We start from the raw sequence: 18,030 nt of genomic DNA, 5'->3' as shown, positions 1-18,030 counted from the left end.
AGTTCCTTTATCAGCATGAGTCACTTCTGACATGTTTTCCTGACACCAAGAGAAAAATTCTGGGGAGGAAACTCCAGCTGATTGACAGCATCAGCTCTGTTCCGGTGCGTTGTATGGAGGGGGTGTTTCCCTTCCCCCAATCAGCTGTGAGAACTCTCCTCACTGAGCTCTGCAGAGTGTGATTTCAGCTTTCCGCCCTCTTTTTTTCTGATGTCTTACACAAGCTTTAAAAATCAGGACTCTGAACAGATATATAAAGGAGAGAAGCAGCAGATAGACAGGTACAACGTATGTAGCATGATTTGTTTTATCTCTGGTTGTCACCTGAGGCTAGTCACTTCACAGGGTATATATAAGGGTTTACAACCACTTTAATTGTAAAGGCATATGAATATTTTTTTAAACTATACATAACTATACATACATCTATTTTTGAAAAATCTTTTCTTCCCCATGTTTTGGTATTTTTCTACAGCCATCTATTTGTAGGAGTAATAGCACCACAACAACCAACAGTAAACGCTCCAATGCATCCTTAAATTTAAACTTGTAGCAGAGAGAGCGAGATTTTTTTTTATTTTAAATTAACTGCTGAGAAGGGAGAAGCAGAACACGGGGGCAGTCAGTTGAGTTGCAATGAAAGGAGTATGCTGACATTGGGAGAGGCAGAAATATTAGGTTATCAGTGTGCTGCTGGTTCTTTCACTAGGGTAAGGAGGATACCTGAAAGTGTTAGAAAACTAGAGGAGAACAAAATGAGGTCTCCTCCCCTACCACACAGGCCTGTGTTTTGTGTCATAATTCTGTAAATCCCTGAACTGGTTGGATATGAACACACAGATTTTGGCTGGTAAAATACCTTCCATAGATTTACTGTATTTCATCTATGTATTTAGGAGTTCAGCTTTAACATCATATCTGGTTTAAAGTGTTACCAAACCCTTGTTATTTTAATGAAAAAAAAAAAAAAACATGTCATACTTACCTACTCTGTGCAGTTGGTTTTGCACAGAGCATTTTGCATCCTCCTCTTCTCAGGTCCCTCGCTGGCACTCCTGGCCCTTCCCTCCTGCCTGGTGTCCCTGCTCCTGCTCTGGGGGCACTCAAGCAAGCGCACTCCCAAGACGCGGCTCTCTGTGTCCGATCACACACTGAGTCGTGACTCAGCCCTGTCCCCTCCGTCTCCTGATTGGCTCACTGTTTGTGATTGTCAGCAGCAGGAGCTAATGACTCCCGATGCTGCCAAAAGCCAATCGGGAGTGCAAGTCCCTGGAGAAAAAGGGCTCTTGTGGACATCGCTGGATTGGGCTCAGGTAAGTATTAGGGGGGGCTGGTAGGGGGCTGCTGAACACAGAAGGTTTTTTACCTTCATGCATAGAATGCATGAAGGTAAAAAAAAACCTTCTGCCTTTACAACCACTTTAATATTAATATACTTCTTAATTTTATTCTTTAAACTATACGAATGAAAAAGAGAGGTAGAGATAATAGCAACTCAATAGGAATCATGTTTTGGTTTACTTGACTTGGCCAGCTTGGTCCTGTTGCTATAGTTTATGGCACACAGAACGATGTCACAGCACTTCCCTGCTGCATTGCTTCTCTGTTTCTCATTGAGTAACAAAAGTCCAAGATTTTTTTGCGATGTGACACACTATTCCCAACTACTGTACCTGTTTTCTAGGTTGTTTCAGACCTGAATTAGGAAAAAATACTTAAAATACCACTGCTTTTGTCAACACATTTTTAAATGATTGTCCTACTTTCTTTGTGCTTTCAGGTTCAGTTTTAAAGAAGCTTTTACACACTGGAAATTCCATAAAGGTATGAAGAAGAGGAGTCTCTGTGCCTAGAATTATTGGCTGACAAACTTTCCCATCTCATTTATTGTTTGCACCAGTAAACAAATCACTGTTACTCTGTATTAGTTTCTGCAATGGTTTGAGTACTAAATGCATGCCTTATTTTATGGCCGAATGCAGGAATCCTGTGCTCAGCCAAAATATAAAGCTGCATTTAGTACAATTTTTTTCACAAAATTCTGATTTGAAGTTTGCTTGTTTGAAATATAAGCAAACTCGTGCACAGTGGATGTTATTCCTAGACTGCTTTCCTACTGGCAGCAGTTAAAAAAAAACGTTTGACACTTAAATAACACATGTAACACATTTAGGGTTCTTTCACATGGGCGTTCCTTTTTTTTTTTGCCCGATCAGGTCCTTTTTTTTTTTTTGTAACGGACACGGATGACACTTGTGTCATCCGGTCCGTATGTCCGTTTTTCATCCCATCCGTTTGCGGATGAAAAACTGACATAATGCATGTCTATGTAAATACGGATGTCTGCGGATGACACCACTGACATCCGTTTTTGCTTCAGTTCCGTTTTTTGAAAGGAAGAAAAAATAGGGTTCTCCTCCGTTCAAAAAAACTGAACTGAACTGAACTGACAAAAAACGGATGTCAGAGGATGATCATCCGATGACATCCGTATTTACATAGAGATACATTATGTCCGTTTTTCATCCGCAAACGGATGGGATGAAAAACGGACATACGGAACGCCCGTGTGAAAGAGCCCTTAGGCGTGTCAAGCACTTGGGCTTTCATTCATTTAATTGGCCAGAATGATAAATAATTCTGTCCATTGAAATGAATTAACGCTCAAGCAATAAATGCGCCTAGCTTCTGTGGGCATTTAGATGTGTCAAGCACTTTTTCTGTTAAAACGCTGCTGCTCCTGGATGCAGTGGGGTTTTTTTCTGCCTCTAAGTGCCTATGTGTGCATGGACACATAGGCAAACATGCAGGGGCTTTTAGAGGTAGGAAAAGCCTGAATGGCCGGGCAATCTTCTGGGACCTGAGAGATGTGTCCTAGAAGATTGCAGGGAGGGAGGAGGAGAGGAGGACTTCCTCTCGAGCCGCCTAGGCGACCTGAACAGAAGTGGAAGTGGATATCTGTCAAAACTAGGTACGTGCCCTCCCCCCCCCCCCCAAAAAAAAAAAAAAATTGCATGCCAAATGTGGCATGTCGGGGGGGTCAGGAGTCCTTAAAGCGGAACTTCCACTTTTGGGTGCAACTCTGCTTTAAGTATTCCTATCTGACCTCTAATAAATAGCCATTTCGGTTTGGTGGCACAAGACCGCTTTAGTGGAGCAAAGTAAGGCTAGTGTGATCTGTTTATTAGACTTCATGCACACTGGTTTCTTGTAAACACTGTTTATTCTGACAGGAGAAAATCAGCGTTAAAAACTCACCTAAGCTGTATTTCAAACCAGAAAATACAGGGTCAAACCAGAGTTTAGCAGCACTTGGTGCTTGGGAGTTTGTTTATTTCATAGGACAGAATTTTAATTCATTCTGACCACTGAAATAATAAATGCTTAGGCACGTTTGGTGTTTTAAATGCCAGTAAACTGTCCTGAATGCGTTTTTTGTGCTTTCAGAGAACTGCCAGTAAACTCCGCTACTTGTAAACTCTTCTAAACGACTATGAGTACATAGACACATAGGATAACATAGAGGAGAGTTCAGGGGATTCAGAAAAAAATGCCCAACCTGCCCTAAATGTCAGTTTAACAGCTGCAGTGTACATGAGGCCTATGTCACCTTTGTGTTACTGTTGTACTTGTATTATGTCTTATCCAAGGTCTTTTGAGTTAGGCCTCATGCACACTGGAGTATTTTACAGCAGCTCCTTGGGGCGTCTAGTGTTTTCTTTTTTTTCCTGCCCCTAAACTCCCCCTCATGTTATCCTATGTGTCCATGCACACGTAGGCTTTTAGCAGGGTTTAGTGGTAGGAGAGTTTAGAGGCAGGGGAAGAAAAAAACCCCACTGCCAGTGTGTCCAGGGACAGCAGAGTTTGGGAAGAAAAATGCTTGATGTTACTGAAAGCTTCTAAACATGCCTAAATGCTTGAGCATTAATTCATTTCAATGGCCAGAATTATTTATTCTGCCCAATTAAATAAATTAAAGAGGTGCTCCAGTTGTCCCCCTACAAAAAAGTCAGCAGCTACAAATACTGTAGCTGCTGACTTTTAATATTAGGGCACTTACCTGTCCATGTATCCTGTCCTTACCCAAGTTGATTCTTCAATTGGCCATTGGGTGCTAGTCATACCGCCGTCATGACTAAGGGAAAACCGGCAAAGAAGCCGTGCGGCTTTACAGCCGTTTTCCTACATGCGCAAAATGTGTGGCACTCTGAATGGGCAGCAGTCTTCTGGGATCTTTGAAGTTTCCCAAATGGCTGCATGGGAAGAAGGGGGTGGGGGCGAACTGAGCTGAAAGTGGGAGCGGGTACCCGCCCCCCTTCCCAAAAAAAAGGTGCCAAATGTGGCAACAGAGAGGGGGAGCAAGCAGACAAGCTAGCTTCCCCTTTTGGGTGGAGCTCGGCTTTAAAGAGCTTGATGGCTGTGAAAGCTTTAGACACTTTTACAAGCGTAGTTTTCTGCAAAAATGCTGCTGGCTTCTAGAAGATTTAAAAAAATGGCATGTCTGCATGATTCCTTACATATTAATCTTCTTGCAGGCTTGCTAATGAAAGGCAGCACAAAATCTTTCCCTCACAAACTTGCCTTAGCTAATTATAACTTACCTATTTGATGTTGGTTATAGCACCTTTCTAAGCAAACCTTTAACAAATCATATGGGGACACCTTTGCGGAACTCACAGTCTACTTTCATGGCTAGTGTCCCGTTTTATAACCAAAATAAGTACTCCAGCAGTTCCTGGGCATTTTCCATGTTCCGGTGTATAAAACAGAATGGGTTATAAACTTCGAATTACTGATAAAATAAACAGTAGTTATAGGAAATAGAGCTATTTTCATGTGGCAGGAATGATCTGTTCTTCTGGTCTTTATTATGTATACATGTGTCCTTTGCTAAATAATATGTCGGTATGTTTTCTGAAGACTGAAGTAGTGAAAAAAATTAAAAAGGTTTTAGGCCTCATGCACACTGGACGCTTTAAAAACGGCAGTAGCGTTAGCTGTAGAATGAGCTTTGCATTGTTTTTACTTTCAATAATCTTTTATTGAGTTTTTAGATTTGCATTGTTTTTGTAGTAGCACTTTTTAGCAAAACTATACTCCCACAAATGCTTATGGCTCAAAAACGCTGATAAGCGTCGAATAGCCGTGTTATTCAGCTTTTATAGCTGAAAGAACTCCTCTTAAAACCCACTAGTTCTAGGGGTTTTTTTTTTTTGCTTCCAAAAAAACGCTGATAACAGCCTATGTGTGCATGGACACAAAGGATAACATGCTGGAGAGTTTACTGGCTGCAGAAAAAAATGTCTGAAGCCAAAAAAAAGGAGCTGTAAAAACGCCCAGGCCTTATATTTAGTAAATATAGTAAGGTGATTGTGTGCACACTGTGGCTGCCCTAACTGTGCCAATTTAATTTATTGGTACTACAACATACAGACAAGCACCAGCGGAGTGTGACCTGATATAATGAGATGTTAGGGGTAACTTGTTTCTTTATACTGGGGGTACAAAGCCAAATTAATAGAACAGAAGTTTAGATTGAACTGCCTGCCAATGTTATTGTACTTGTGTGCATAGATCAGACATTTACTGTACTTCATTACATGACTCTCAGCCCCTTTATTACTAACCATCTGTCATCCTGCACCTTGTTGCGCCCTTCTCCTTTTAGCTGTGTTGTCATCTCAAGAAAATGTCACTGTTATTGTACAGCGTGCACTCCTCCCTTCCCTTATGCAAACTTTAGGATCGTTTATAATACAATACCCTGTGTAACTTAAAGGGGAAGTGTGACATTTTTAGATAAGGAAATGTGCTCATTTCAAATGATCATTTCTGTATTGATCTAAGGGTTATGGTGCTTTTTTTCTGGAGCCATTTATAGTGGTTGTAAAGGCAGAAACTTTTTTTTTTTTTTTTTTTAACCTTACTGCATTCTAGGTAGAACACCTGCATGCAGCTTCCCTCCAAGCCTCCTTAAATACATACCTGAGCCCAAGATCTATCCAGAGATGTGCACAAGAGCCAGAGGCTCTCTCGGCTCTATTGCTCCTCATTGATTCAGATACAGCAGCAGAAGCCATCGTCTCCAACTGCTGCAATCACAGCCAGTGACGAGGGGTGGGGAATCAGGGCGGAGCCTCACTCTGTGTCTTATGGACATGCAGGGCTCGGGTGTGAGCATGCGCGAGTGCCCCTATAGCAAGTGGCTTGCTATGGGGGAACTCGGTAAGGGGTGGGAGCCAGGAGCTGCCAGAAGGGGACCTGAGAAGAGATGGATCAGGGCTGTTCTATGCAAAACCATTGCACAGAGCAGGAAAGTATAACATATATCAGGGATCTTCAAACTATGGCCCTCCAGTTGTTCGAGAACTACAATTCCCATCATGCCTAGTCAGGTCTGTGAATGTTGGAGTTTTATAATGCCTCATGGGACGTGTAGTTCTGTAACAGCTGGAGGGCCATAGTTTGAGGATCCCTGACATATATAATATAACATATTTGTTATTTTATTTAAAAAAAAATAAAACAAGAAAAAAAAGCCTTACAATCACTTTAAAGTCGATTGATAGAGATATGGGTATTGCATTTTTTTCTGTAAACGCTTTGGTAAACTATAGCAATTACCCTTTATTGATCAGCCATAACATTACAACCACTGACAGGTAAAGTGAATTACATTGATTATCTCCTTACAATGACATCTTAAAGTGGGTGGGGATATATTGAGCAGCAAGTAAATGTCCCTGAAGTTGATGTGCTGGAAGCAGAAAAAATGGGCAAGTGTAAGGATTACAGCGACTTTGACAAGGGCCAAATTGTAATGGCTAGATGATTGGGTCAGAGCCTCTCCAAACTGCAGCTTTTGTGGGATGTTCCCAGTCTGCAGTGATCAGGACCTACCAAAGGTGGTTCAAGGAAGAAAAACCAGTGAACTGTTGACAGGGTCACAGGTGGCCAAGGCACATTGGTGCACTTGGGGAGCGAAGGCTGGCCTGTGTAGTCCAAGCCAATAGATGCTCTTCTGTAGCTCAAATTGCTGAAATAGTTAATGCTGGTTCCGATAGAAAGGTGTCAGAACAAACAGTGCATCCCAGTTTGTTGTGTATGGTGTTTCATAGCCAGTTAGGGTGCCCATGTCCACAGCCAGAAGCACCTACAACGTTATTGTGAGCATCATAAATGGACCACAGAGCAATGGAAAATGGTGGCCTGGTAAAAAAAAATTCAAAAATGGTTTAAGGAACACAACAACGTTTTTGAGATGTAGACTTGGCTTCCAAACTCTCTAGATCTCAGTCCAATTGAGCATCTGTGGGATGTGCAGGAAAAACGAGTCTGATCAATGGGGGCACCATCTCGCAATTTACAGGATGTAAAGGATCTGCTACTGACAGCTTGATGCCAGAAACCACAGCATGGACTCCACTTGACCTTCAGAGGTCAAGTAGAGTCCATGCCTCAATAGGTTATAATTGGTAGTCATAATGTTATGTCCGATTGGTGAATGTATTCCATTTTAAATTATTTTAAAGTGTATATCTTAGTTTTGGATAGAGTGGGAAAGGTTTAGAATTTCTGTCACATTTTACTGCTATCTTAAGGCTCTGTTGAGAGAGATTTCCTTGCACTTTCTGGCCTGCTGAAAACATATTACCAGGCAGGAAGTGAAGGAAGTTCTCCAACAGCAGCATAGACCAAAATAAAAATGCCTCCCCTTATAAGAATAGAGGGAACCTTTGTCAGATTTCTGTATTTGACCCTGTTGTAGATTTTTCCTCACAGCCTTCGTCAGCAGGATAGGAAATAAAGGGAAATCTCTCTGATGGGGTTCCAGATAGCAGGAAACATTCAGCAGGAGTTCTAATCCTTCATATCCAAAACTGGACAAAAATGGTTTTTGGCTTGATTATATATATTTATATTTTTATTCTGTTCTCCACACAAACATTTGTAAAAAATATTTGCAAATATAGCAGCTTGAGACACAACTGCTTCTGAAAAAGAGGAATGTGGAGAAACACTCAACAGTGACTGTAATTTCAAGGACAAATCTTATGTGGAAATAATAGTTTGAAGAACTCCTACTGCCTTAAAACAAAGGACAGTCTTTTTATAGTTTGAGATGTTTTTAAAAATATGTCTTTCAGATGGCAGTGTAACCCAGAAGTGAGTTTAAGTTAACAATGTAATGTTGCATTTCATTGTTTGGTAGATACGTAGTCTGCTGAGACCACAGCCATTAAAAAAGAGATATGGCCAAAGATTTTTGTTGGCCATACTTCTCTTGTGCATCACAGGAGTGCATATCATTTTGCATTCCTGTGACCCAGAGTCATCTGATAGCGGCTTATTGCCAGCTATCAGCTGACCAGGCTGAGCCACCCCAGGTCCTGGAAGGATCCTGACAATGTTGTCTGGATCCACCCAGCTGCCATCTTGACAGCTGGTCCTGGCTTTCAACATGTGACTGATAGTCGCTGCTCTCTGGGCTAAGTGATCTTTGGTCATATGATCAATCATTTCCCGGTCTTGCAGCCAAGCTGGGTCAGCTGCAGCATTGAGGTGAGTATGTATTTATTTATTTTTTTCTAAAGCCTAGTTTTTTTGTTCAACCCAGAGGGCTGAATGAAAAAAAACTGAAGAGCTCGGGAAAAGATCCTGTACTAACAAGCCGATTTTAATACAGCGATCTCCCGGCTGAGCTATTGGGTTCTGACAGGGGAATGCACTACCTCGCCAGAACACAGGTCAGCGCCCATCGGATGCCTATTGGCAGACCTTTTTCCGTCATGCCCCTTTGGCAGAAGCTGGACCGGCTGCTGTACACACGGGCTAAATGCCAGCCAGTTTCTATTGAACTGGCCAATACCGCCCCATATGCAGCCTGTGTTTATGGGGCTTAAGTCCATATTTCTCTTTTAAGTTCCCAGGTCACCATGTCATCACCAGCAATTTGAAAGGGGTTCCACTCCTACTGTTAGTTTTTTCGTTCAATAGATTTTTATTATTTTAAGCAGGGAGCAATATAAGTTCAACTCTAAATCAGAAGAAGAGCATATGGGGCTGAACTAGGAACTAAGGAGGGAAATCTCTAGGCTTGAGTCTCCTGGAGACTTAAGCCAACACACTTTGTTTAAGGTTCCGGCTAGATGTGACTGTTGCATTACTGTTTTCTAGTCCTCCCAAGTTGAGTAGAACAACCACAGGAATGTCTTTGTACTGAAGACATTGGCCCACCAATCTCGAGTGCAAAAGACTGCTATACAGATCTGATTTTTTATTAAAGCAGAACTACACTTCATCTTACCACTACAAACCAGTAATGCTATTTGATTCATTTTTAATATTAAAAGCAAAGTCGCCCATCCATCCATGTCTCCATGCTTTATTTTACTGGGAAATCAGCTGGAAAAAAAACCCCTGGCATTTCTGGCCACAACCATCTTGAGTAAAGGCAGATGATTCATTTAGCATTTACTTCCTAGAATAGAGGAGAGTGAGCTGAGCTATGAAGAAAACCCTCCTCGTCTCCTGAAGGCTCCTGGGATGTATGACATCATTTGCCTAGGCCTGAAAACTTAGAAGTGATCCGAATAAATTAAGAAAAAAAAAACAAGTAAATATGATATAGTTTCCTAGCTATTAATGCTAGCAGCAAAATTATTTACAATAGTCAATGTTAATTGATAGACTGAAGTTCTGCTTTAGGCAAATATATTTCCATGAGATAAACAATGTTGGCACAAAACTGTGGACACAAAATAAGAACATATGACGAACACTCCTAAGGGTCCTTTCACACAGAACAGAGTTTGTTCTGCTCAGCGGGGGGATCGATTCGCCGATCCCCGCTGAGCAGGCGGATGACAACTCCGTCTCCGCTCTGTGTGTGGAGACGGAGCTGTCAAATCCCCGCTGTCCTCTGTGGGGAGATCGGATGAGAATGGACCGCCTGTCCGTTCTCATCTGATCCGATCCGAACCGCCAGACGGATGGAAAACAGTGTTTCCATCTGTCCGGATTTCACGGACCGGATCGGAATCGGATAGCAGTGGGTGTCAGCGGAGATGTCTCTGCTGACATCCGCTGCCCCATAGGGATGCATGGAGCATCCTATCCGGTCCGCCTGAAAAACTGACAGGCGGATCGGATCGCCCGTGTGAAAGGGGCCAAAGGCTCCATGCATACTGGTTTAAAAGTTTGCTGCTTCTACAGGAGTTTTGTGTTCTGCCTGTAGAAGCAGCTGAATGTTATCCTATGTGCCCAAGCACATTAGGATGATTACAGGCATATGTTGAACTCAATGTTTAGAGGAAGGAATAAAAAAAACCCTTCTGGTTTGCGTTTCTGATTGGAGTTTACTGGCAGATAAAACGCAAAACTCTCCTAAACTTTTCTAAACTCTGTACAAAAAAATGCCCTATATGAGCGTTTTTTTTCTGCCAAGAGAACTGTTGTTTTTTTAAGCCTAGTTTTCATAGAGCCTAAGAATTACCAGACTTCATGCAGACAATGGCCTGGAATTATTTTAAAGCAAACTCAAGTGTGATAAAGTAACCACTATGCTGGTTAAATTGTGTAGGCATCAGAAGCATTTTTAAAATGTAATTTACATCATACATTTAAATTTTGTATATTGTGTACTTTTACATCAGGGAAAACATATTGTGATTAAAAAGACCCTCTTGGGTCTAAAAAAAAAAAAAAAAAAAAAAAAAAAAAATGAAAATGTTGCTATATTCACCTCTTCGGTGGCTTTGGAGACTCCATCTTTCTACAGTTGGGAGGTATGACACACTTGCTGCCTTAGAGGGGACTACTATCCTACAGGGGACTACCAATTTCATTTCAGGGTCTTAAAAAGGTAATGACAGTTTTACACCTGTGCTGAACCTGGTAAAGGTAAATCTTAGGACCAGGATACACACAAAGCCTTGACTTCTCTCCATATTGAGATTTAGACCCTTCCTTTTGTGATTCAAAACCCTACAACTTAATTTAAATTTATGATTGCCAAAGCCTTAACTGTTGACTGAAGCTCTGGAATTTGACAGTAAAGAAAAGTAGGAAAGGTGTTTCGTGCTGGACGAAGTGAATCTTAGCTTCAAGTTGGGGGTTGGCTGTATTCTTAAGATGAAGAGTTGTCAAGATTCAATGGGGTTGATTTACTAAAATTTCAGACTGCAAAAACTGGTGCAGCTGTGCATGATAACCAATCGGCTTCTAACTTTAGCTTGTTCAGTTAGGCTTTGACAAAAAAAAACTGGAAGCTAATTGGTTTCTATACAGAGCTGCACCAGGTTTTGTGCACTCCAATTTTAGTAAATCAACCCCTATGTACAATTGGACCTAGGTCACATGGTGCTTCAGAGGAACACTGAGATTGAGTTGAAGGTTGACCTTGGTAATTTCAGACGCAACAAGGCCAAGTCAGGTCAGGTTCCCTTTCATTCCCATTTAAATGAGGCATTCTACATTTCACAAGCTCAAAAGGGAGGTTGTTTGCATGTACAGGGTTAGGTAGTAATCCAGCCCCATTATACAGTTTTGTAATGCTGGGATAAAGCTGATCATAAGAATTCTATGTGATGGCACTGCCTTCTAGGTAATAATATTTCCAACGTTATTAGATATCTGCATTCATAAACCATGTTATAAACAATAAAACAGATTCAATTATAACCACCAGCACTTACTACCAGCCACTGTACATGACCAAATGCTTCCAGGCCCTTCCACGTGCATGTTTCATGTTCTTGCTGTGCTCTTGCATGTGTAATAACTTGCACTGTATTTTTGGCACTCCCATCTGTTTAAATGAAAATGTCTTTCATCCTTTAGATACGATGTGAAGGAATGCGGCTGTTTCTTCTCTGGCTTCAAGCACTGCAGACAAATTGCGGAGAGGAGCAGGCGCTAATATTTGCATGTCTTGTTCCTGGCTTTCCTGCCGTCATGTCATCTCGAGGTCCTTGCACACTGGATACCCTCATAAATCCTACTTACAATTTACCTGATGGTTAGTGACAGTGCTTTTAACTGGATTGCTGACTTGGTACAGTTCACCATAGCAGTACATTAATCAGCCTCCTTGCTGCTGCTTAAAAAAAGGACCAATAAATTATCTTTATATGCAGCATTTTTCGAGCCTAAAATACCTGTGGTTGTTCCACTAAAGGAATTCATACCAGGATTTATCATTTATTGGCATGTAATCCATGGATGAACTTCTATTTATATAATTTCAAGTTCACAAATAATGAAATACACATGTAATTGCTACTGGATAAACTAGGACACCATTAATTATATTTGTATGCTTATTTAAATTGCATAACGCTGCAAGTGCTACTGACAATTGGCATAGCCACAGGGCCAAGTATTAACAACATGCACATTTTTGAGATGCTGTTTAATCTCGTAACACTATTTATGCCGATTAATGGGGTTTAAGGAAGAGCTCTTCTCTAAATAGAGACTTTTCAGTAGTTGTACCACAGCAGTTGACCACTCTAAATGAAAAACTGATCTTCAGGCTGGCATAAAGTAATTACCAAATTAGCAGGTATGTGTTATTAAAAAATAAGTATGTCGTTTTAAACGCAAAAGGGCAAAGAAATTAAAATTGACTTGTTATTTATCTCCTGCAATCCCTACTACAACAGAGCTCAAATTTGTAGAAGTAGTACAAAGAGCCATACCCATTGCAGCTCAGAGTGGGAGCAGTAGCACAAAGCCATTCAGAGCCAATGGTGCTTTAGTACTCATGCGCTAACAAGAAACATGTTGATAGTAGGAGAGAACAGAGGGATGAGATTATCAATCTGCTGCTTTTCCCTCACGGACCAATCACAGGCTGGGGGTAGGAAGGTGACCTAGCTTTGTTGCTTAGTTTCAGTAGAGGATTAGTATCTAATATGCATGTATCTGCATTATCATTCCTGACCTATAATGCAGATGAAGGAAAGTTCCTTTGTTTTTGGGAATTACGTATTTGTTCTATTTATGATTCAGAAATTAAATGCTGAATGCGAGATTAGTTACAAATAGTTTTTTCTCCTGTGGATCATAAGAGTGCACTTAGTTCTGCACTCCTGTGACCCACATTTAGCTGATAGCAGGCCAAGATCCACTGATGGTTGATGTTACAGAGCCAGTCAAGACTCTGTAGGGATCTCAACAATAATGTTGGGGATCCATCCAAATGCCTGACCGGTGGCTGGCTCAGCCTCTCAGCGTGCCGCTCCCGCCCCTCCACACTCTGGCTCTCCAGCGAATGCTGGAGGGGCAGAGCACAGAGCAGTGACTCTCTGCTCAGAGCTGACCTGACAACTTAGTGATGGCTCTGTTCTTGGTGTAGAGGCGGTAGGTAGGGGACAGTAGCAGCATCGGATTGATGCTGCATCTACATAGGTGAGTATTTTTGCTTATTTTTTTCAAATCCTGCACTTCTTTTCATACTACTGACACAAATGTGTTTATAATTATTATATTACTACTGTTTTCTTTATTTGTGCTTTAGGTAAAGTTTACCCTGAAGAGATAACCCCTCTTTTGCCAGCTGTGTCTGGTGAGAAAACTCCGGAAGATCAAAGCTGCTATTTCTTACAGATGTTGCTGAAATACATAGTAATACAGGTAAGACCATTACAATAGCAGTCCTCGAATCTGCTCTTTAAAAGAACCTGTCTTATAAGGTCCAAACATTATTCCGATGAACGGCCTACATTCAGAGAACAGATTTAACACTAAAGCTGAGCTGTAGGCAGATTAGATAACATACCGTATATACTCGAGTATAAGCCGACCCGAGTATAAGCAGAGACCCCTACTTTTACCACAAAAAGATGGGAAAAATCATTGACTCGAGTATAAGCCTAGGGTGAGAATGCAGGGCGGCGGGCATGGTACAGGAGAATGCAGGGTGACTGGCATGGTGCAGGAGAAGGCAGGGTGACTGGCATGGTGCAGGAGAATGCAGGGTGACTGGCATGGTGCAGGAGAATGCAGGGTGACTGGCATGGTGCAGGAGAATGCAGGGTGACTGGCATGGTACAGGAGAATGCAGGGTGACTGGCATGGTGCAGGAGAATGCAGGGTACTGGCATGGTGCAGGAGAATGCAGGGTACTGGCATGGTGCAGGAGAATGCAGGTTACTGGCATGGTACAGGAGAATGCAGGGTACTGGCATGGTGCAGGAGAATGCAGGGTACTGGCATGGTGCAGGAGAATGCAGGGTACTGGCATGGTGCAGGAGAATGCAGGGTACTGGCATGGTACAAGAGGATCTGGGGTTGTGGGCATACTACAGGAGATGCAGTGCTGTGAGCATGGTACATGTGGACCATGCCCGCAGCACTGCATCCCTTGTAGTGTGCCCGCAGCCCTGCATAATGGCAGGTAGTGAAGCTGTTTCACTTACCTGTTCCAGAGGCGCCTTAATTTTAAAAATGGCGCCGCCCGGCGCCGACATGCCATTGCGCACGCGCCGCCACCGCTCGTATACTTTCGGCTATTCCCGGCCTCTCCCGAGCGGCGCCGGGAATAGCCGAAATTACACGAGCGGCGGCGGCGCGTGCGCGGTGACATGTATGCGACGGGCGGCGCCATTTTTAAACCTTAAACCCGTCGGAGCGGACAGGGAATTTTTTTTTTTCCCTTGACTCGAGTATAAGCCGAGGGGGACGTTTTCAGCACAAAAAAATGTGCTGAAAAACTCGGCTTATACTCGAGTATATACGGTAGCTTATTTCACGTATGTCTTCATTAAAATTAAATAGTGGTAAATGTGTTAAATAAGTACTTGAATCTGTCCAGGTATCCGCCTCCTGCATTGCAGTGACATTGGGAGAGGGAGGGGCAGCACTATGAGCCAATCAGTGCAGTGTTGATTTGCACAACCCTTTTAGCCAGTTTTTTGATCAGGCTTACAGAAGGAGCAAGTAGCTTTGTTTTTAACTGTTTGCCTGGATTTTAGATCCAATTATTGCAGTCATAAGGGAAAATTAGTGCTCAGCAGTTCATGTGCAGACTGTTCTATTAGGGAGATACTTAAAACAATGTGTATCTTGTGGCAGATTACATTAATATTATTCATTTTTCATAAGTGACAGGTAGCAGTCCTTAACAGAAAATTATAGAGTAAAAGTGACCAGTAAACTTGAACAATAAAATGCTGTGGGCACCCTATCTGACTGTGAGCTGAAACAACCATTGCAGTAAATGCTACCATTCCCTTAATATCAGTTTAGACAACTTTCCTTAACTTCAGGACGAATTCAGTGTTTGACCATCCTGCAGTGGGTTAAAAGTAAACTTGTAGCGCTGTAAATTTTTATGAACAAAGGCCAATAACTAATAGCTTGCATCGTAAAGGTCAAGATCATACAGTAAAGCTGGGCATACACTAGTAGAATTTTTTACAATCGTTCATATGAAAATTATTTTTTAGAGCGTTCTTTATGACTGTCGTTGAGTCCGTTTATTTAAAAAGCCCGTAACATTTTGTCCTACAACCAGTTTCTGCAAGAAAGAAGCTTACTCGATTCCCCCAGACAGTGTTGATGCAGGAATTCCTCCTGCCGGGCCATTGTCTTCTCCCGGCGAGCAGGGAAAGACATCCATGCTGGAAGAACACTGTGTTTATCGCTAGCTGCTATAGTAGCAAGAAAGTCTGTCAGGCTTGTTGTACCCAAGTTGATTGATCGATCAACTTGTTACACTCACTCTGCCCATTAATGGTTCGAATCGTGTATAGCAAGGCTAAGTATACAGTATTGTTTAGACTGCTGTGCAGGGGATTATAGGAGGCTAATATTGGAAGTCATAGTGGCAGTCAGTCCCCCTGATTGGCCAGAGAAATCTTGTGACAAAGAAGTGTAATGAATAATATACTGCTTTTTTTCTATAGGAAATTTGGTTAGGAGACAAACAAATGCAATACAGCATTGTAAAAAAAGTACAGCATTGTCCCATAGTGTGGAATATAAAAATAAACAGTGTGTAATCACAAACGTAAAACCTACCTCCAGAATGGGGGGAAAAAAAACCTTGCAGTGGGCTCTTCTGCATTACAAGGGTTAAACGCTCATTACTTCTAGGGGGTAGAGAAAGAGGTATATTCGCTTATTTTTATCTCTCAATTTGGTGCTCCCCCTTTCTCTTTGATGTTTCGAGCTCTGGGCGGTCCCTTGGCATCATAACCTATACCGTGGGGCTATTATTTTGCATTGTGTGTGAGGAGGTATGGCGTGCACCTTAGAGAAGGGCCTTTGGGGGATTGGTCGCATGGCGAGATGGAATCATGTTAGTGGGAGTACTAAGTTTAGCGTTCGTGTATTCTTCTACCTGTAGACTTAACAAGCATTTAACCCTTGAATTTGGTGGGGGGACTGGGAGTTGGTCCAAAACTTAGTGTTCTTGTATAGTCAGGAAGATTATATTGAGTGGTTTTATGGCAGCAGGGAGAACTTTAAATACTGATTATTTTCTCTTTTTTCTTTTCTTAGTGAAAATTAAGCAAAAATGAAAATGTTATCTTTCAAGTATACTACCAAAAAGAGCCAAAGAGACAAAACGTTATAAAGTTATTAGCAAGTTACCTTACACACCACAAAATGGCAAATTTAGTTCTTCTTAAAAGTAGTCATGACGATAAATCGTAAATCATTTTACTCACTTGCCATCCACCCTATAGCAGATTTACTGCTACAGGGTGGCCGTTCTGTGCACAATCACGGATTTATACGTAATTCTGCACTTCTGAGTGTGGGGGGGGAGGGCGCACCGCTTCTGCTATGATTAGTAACAGCAGAAGCCGATAGGTGGGTGCCTGGCAATGGATGTCTGCCATCACCCGCTGATCGTTTAGTAGAGAGGCTGGATGGAGCTCTGCATATGTAAACCATGCAGAGCTCCGTCCCTGTGTTTTTCTTTTTTTTTCTTCAATATTGTCAGTCTTTTTTAGTTTATAGCGCAAAATTAAAAAAGCCTATGTGACCAAATACCACTAAAAGAAAGCTCTATTTGTGGGAAAGGACATACATTTAATTTGGTTACATTCCTTGCATGACCACGCAATAGTCAGTTAAAGTAACGCAGTGCCGTATTGTATCGCAAAAAATAGCCTGGTCATGAAGGAGCTAAATCTTCTGGAAGGCAAGTGGTTACACATTACAGAATGTTGTGTTTCGCCTGCAGTATACGTTTCAAATTACTGCCTATTCTTACTTTTTAAAACCTTTTCCTTTGTTTGCAGCTTCCATAGAAGTTCTTGCTGACTCCTAGATTGAACTAAATTCTTCTTTATCTTTTGTCTATGTTTGTCATGGATAGAAGCAGCTTGGGAAATAATGGTAGGGAGATATACCTTTAGAAAAAGCCAAGGTTTGACATTCTGCATCGGGCTCCACCTATAGCTAAAATATCACTTTTGGATGAACCGTCTCTTTATATATAAAGATCAATAATATTATATACATTTTGCGTGTGTATATATGTATGTATATACAGTGTGTGTGTATATACACAGTGCTCAGCATGAGTACACCGCAAACAGATTTGCCAGAAAACCTTTGCTTTCAGAATCAACAATTTCTATGGGACACTATACTACAAAATACTCAAATGTGGGCCATTGATTGCAACCAAGATTTGTTAATTTGCACACACAAAAAGTATTTTTCCTAACAAATTCATTCCTGGCAAATTTTTTTTAGATAGAAATTTTTTCTACTGATTTTTTCCTGTGAGATGTACAATCAACTGTACTATCCAGTAGTCACCCCCAGTCTGGCCAGCGAGCACACGCAGGCCTCGCCGCAACATAGCCTCACTGGATGGGGGCTGGCCTGCGAGTTAAACACCTCGCGAGGTCGCATACGACCGGGTCTTGGCCTGAGTCGCAGTGTTCCATCTGGCCAACAGCCCCCCCATTTCGATGGCGAGGTGTTCTGTCTGGAGTGATGGCCACCTGGTTCCTGCTATAGTGAGTAGCTGTCCCCTCTTTTCCCCTGGAGGGTTTTGGGGTG

General features: G+C 41.9%; 1 protein-coding gene across 2 annotated transcripts in view; it reads left to right on the top strand.

The window, feature by feature from the left end:
* Window positions 1-18,030, top strand: part of RALGAPA2 (Ral GTPase activating protein catalytic subunit alpha 2) — a 685,399-nt gene that overhangs the window by 114,077 nt on the left and 553,292 nt on the right. For both annotated transcript variants that reach the window (XM_082251348.1, XM_082251349.1), the window contains exons 5-7: window positions 1,781-1,824; window positions 11,842-12,019; window positions 13,523-13,638. In XM_082251348.1, the coding sequence (XP_082107474.1) occupies window positions 1,781-1,824; window positions 11,842-12,019; window positions 13,523-13,638 (338 nt within the window). The remainder of the gene's footprint in view (window positions 1-1,780; window positions 1,825-11,841; window positions 12,020-13,522; window positions 13,639-18,030) is intronic.

Source organism: Pelophylax lessonae (assembly GCF_965119305.1).
Source record: "Pelophylax lessonae genome assembly, chromosome: 3".
Lineage (NCBI taxonomy): Eukaryota > Metazoa > Chordata > Amphibia > Anura > Ranidae > Pelophylax > Pelophylax lessonae.
This window is presented reverse-complemented; position numbering and strand designations above follow the sequence as displayed.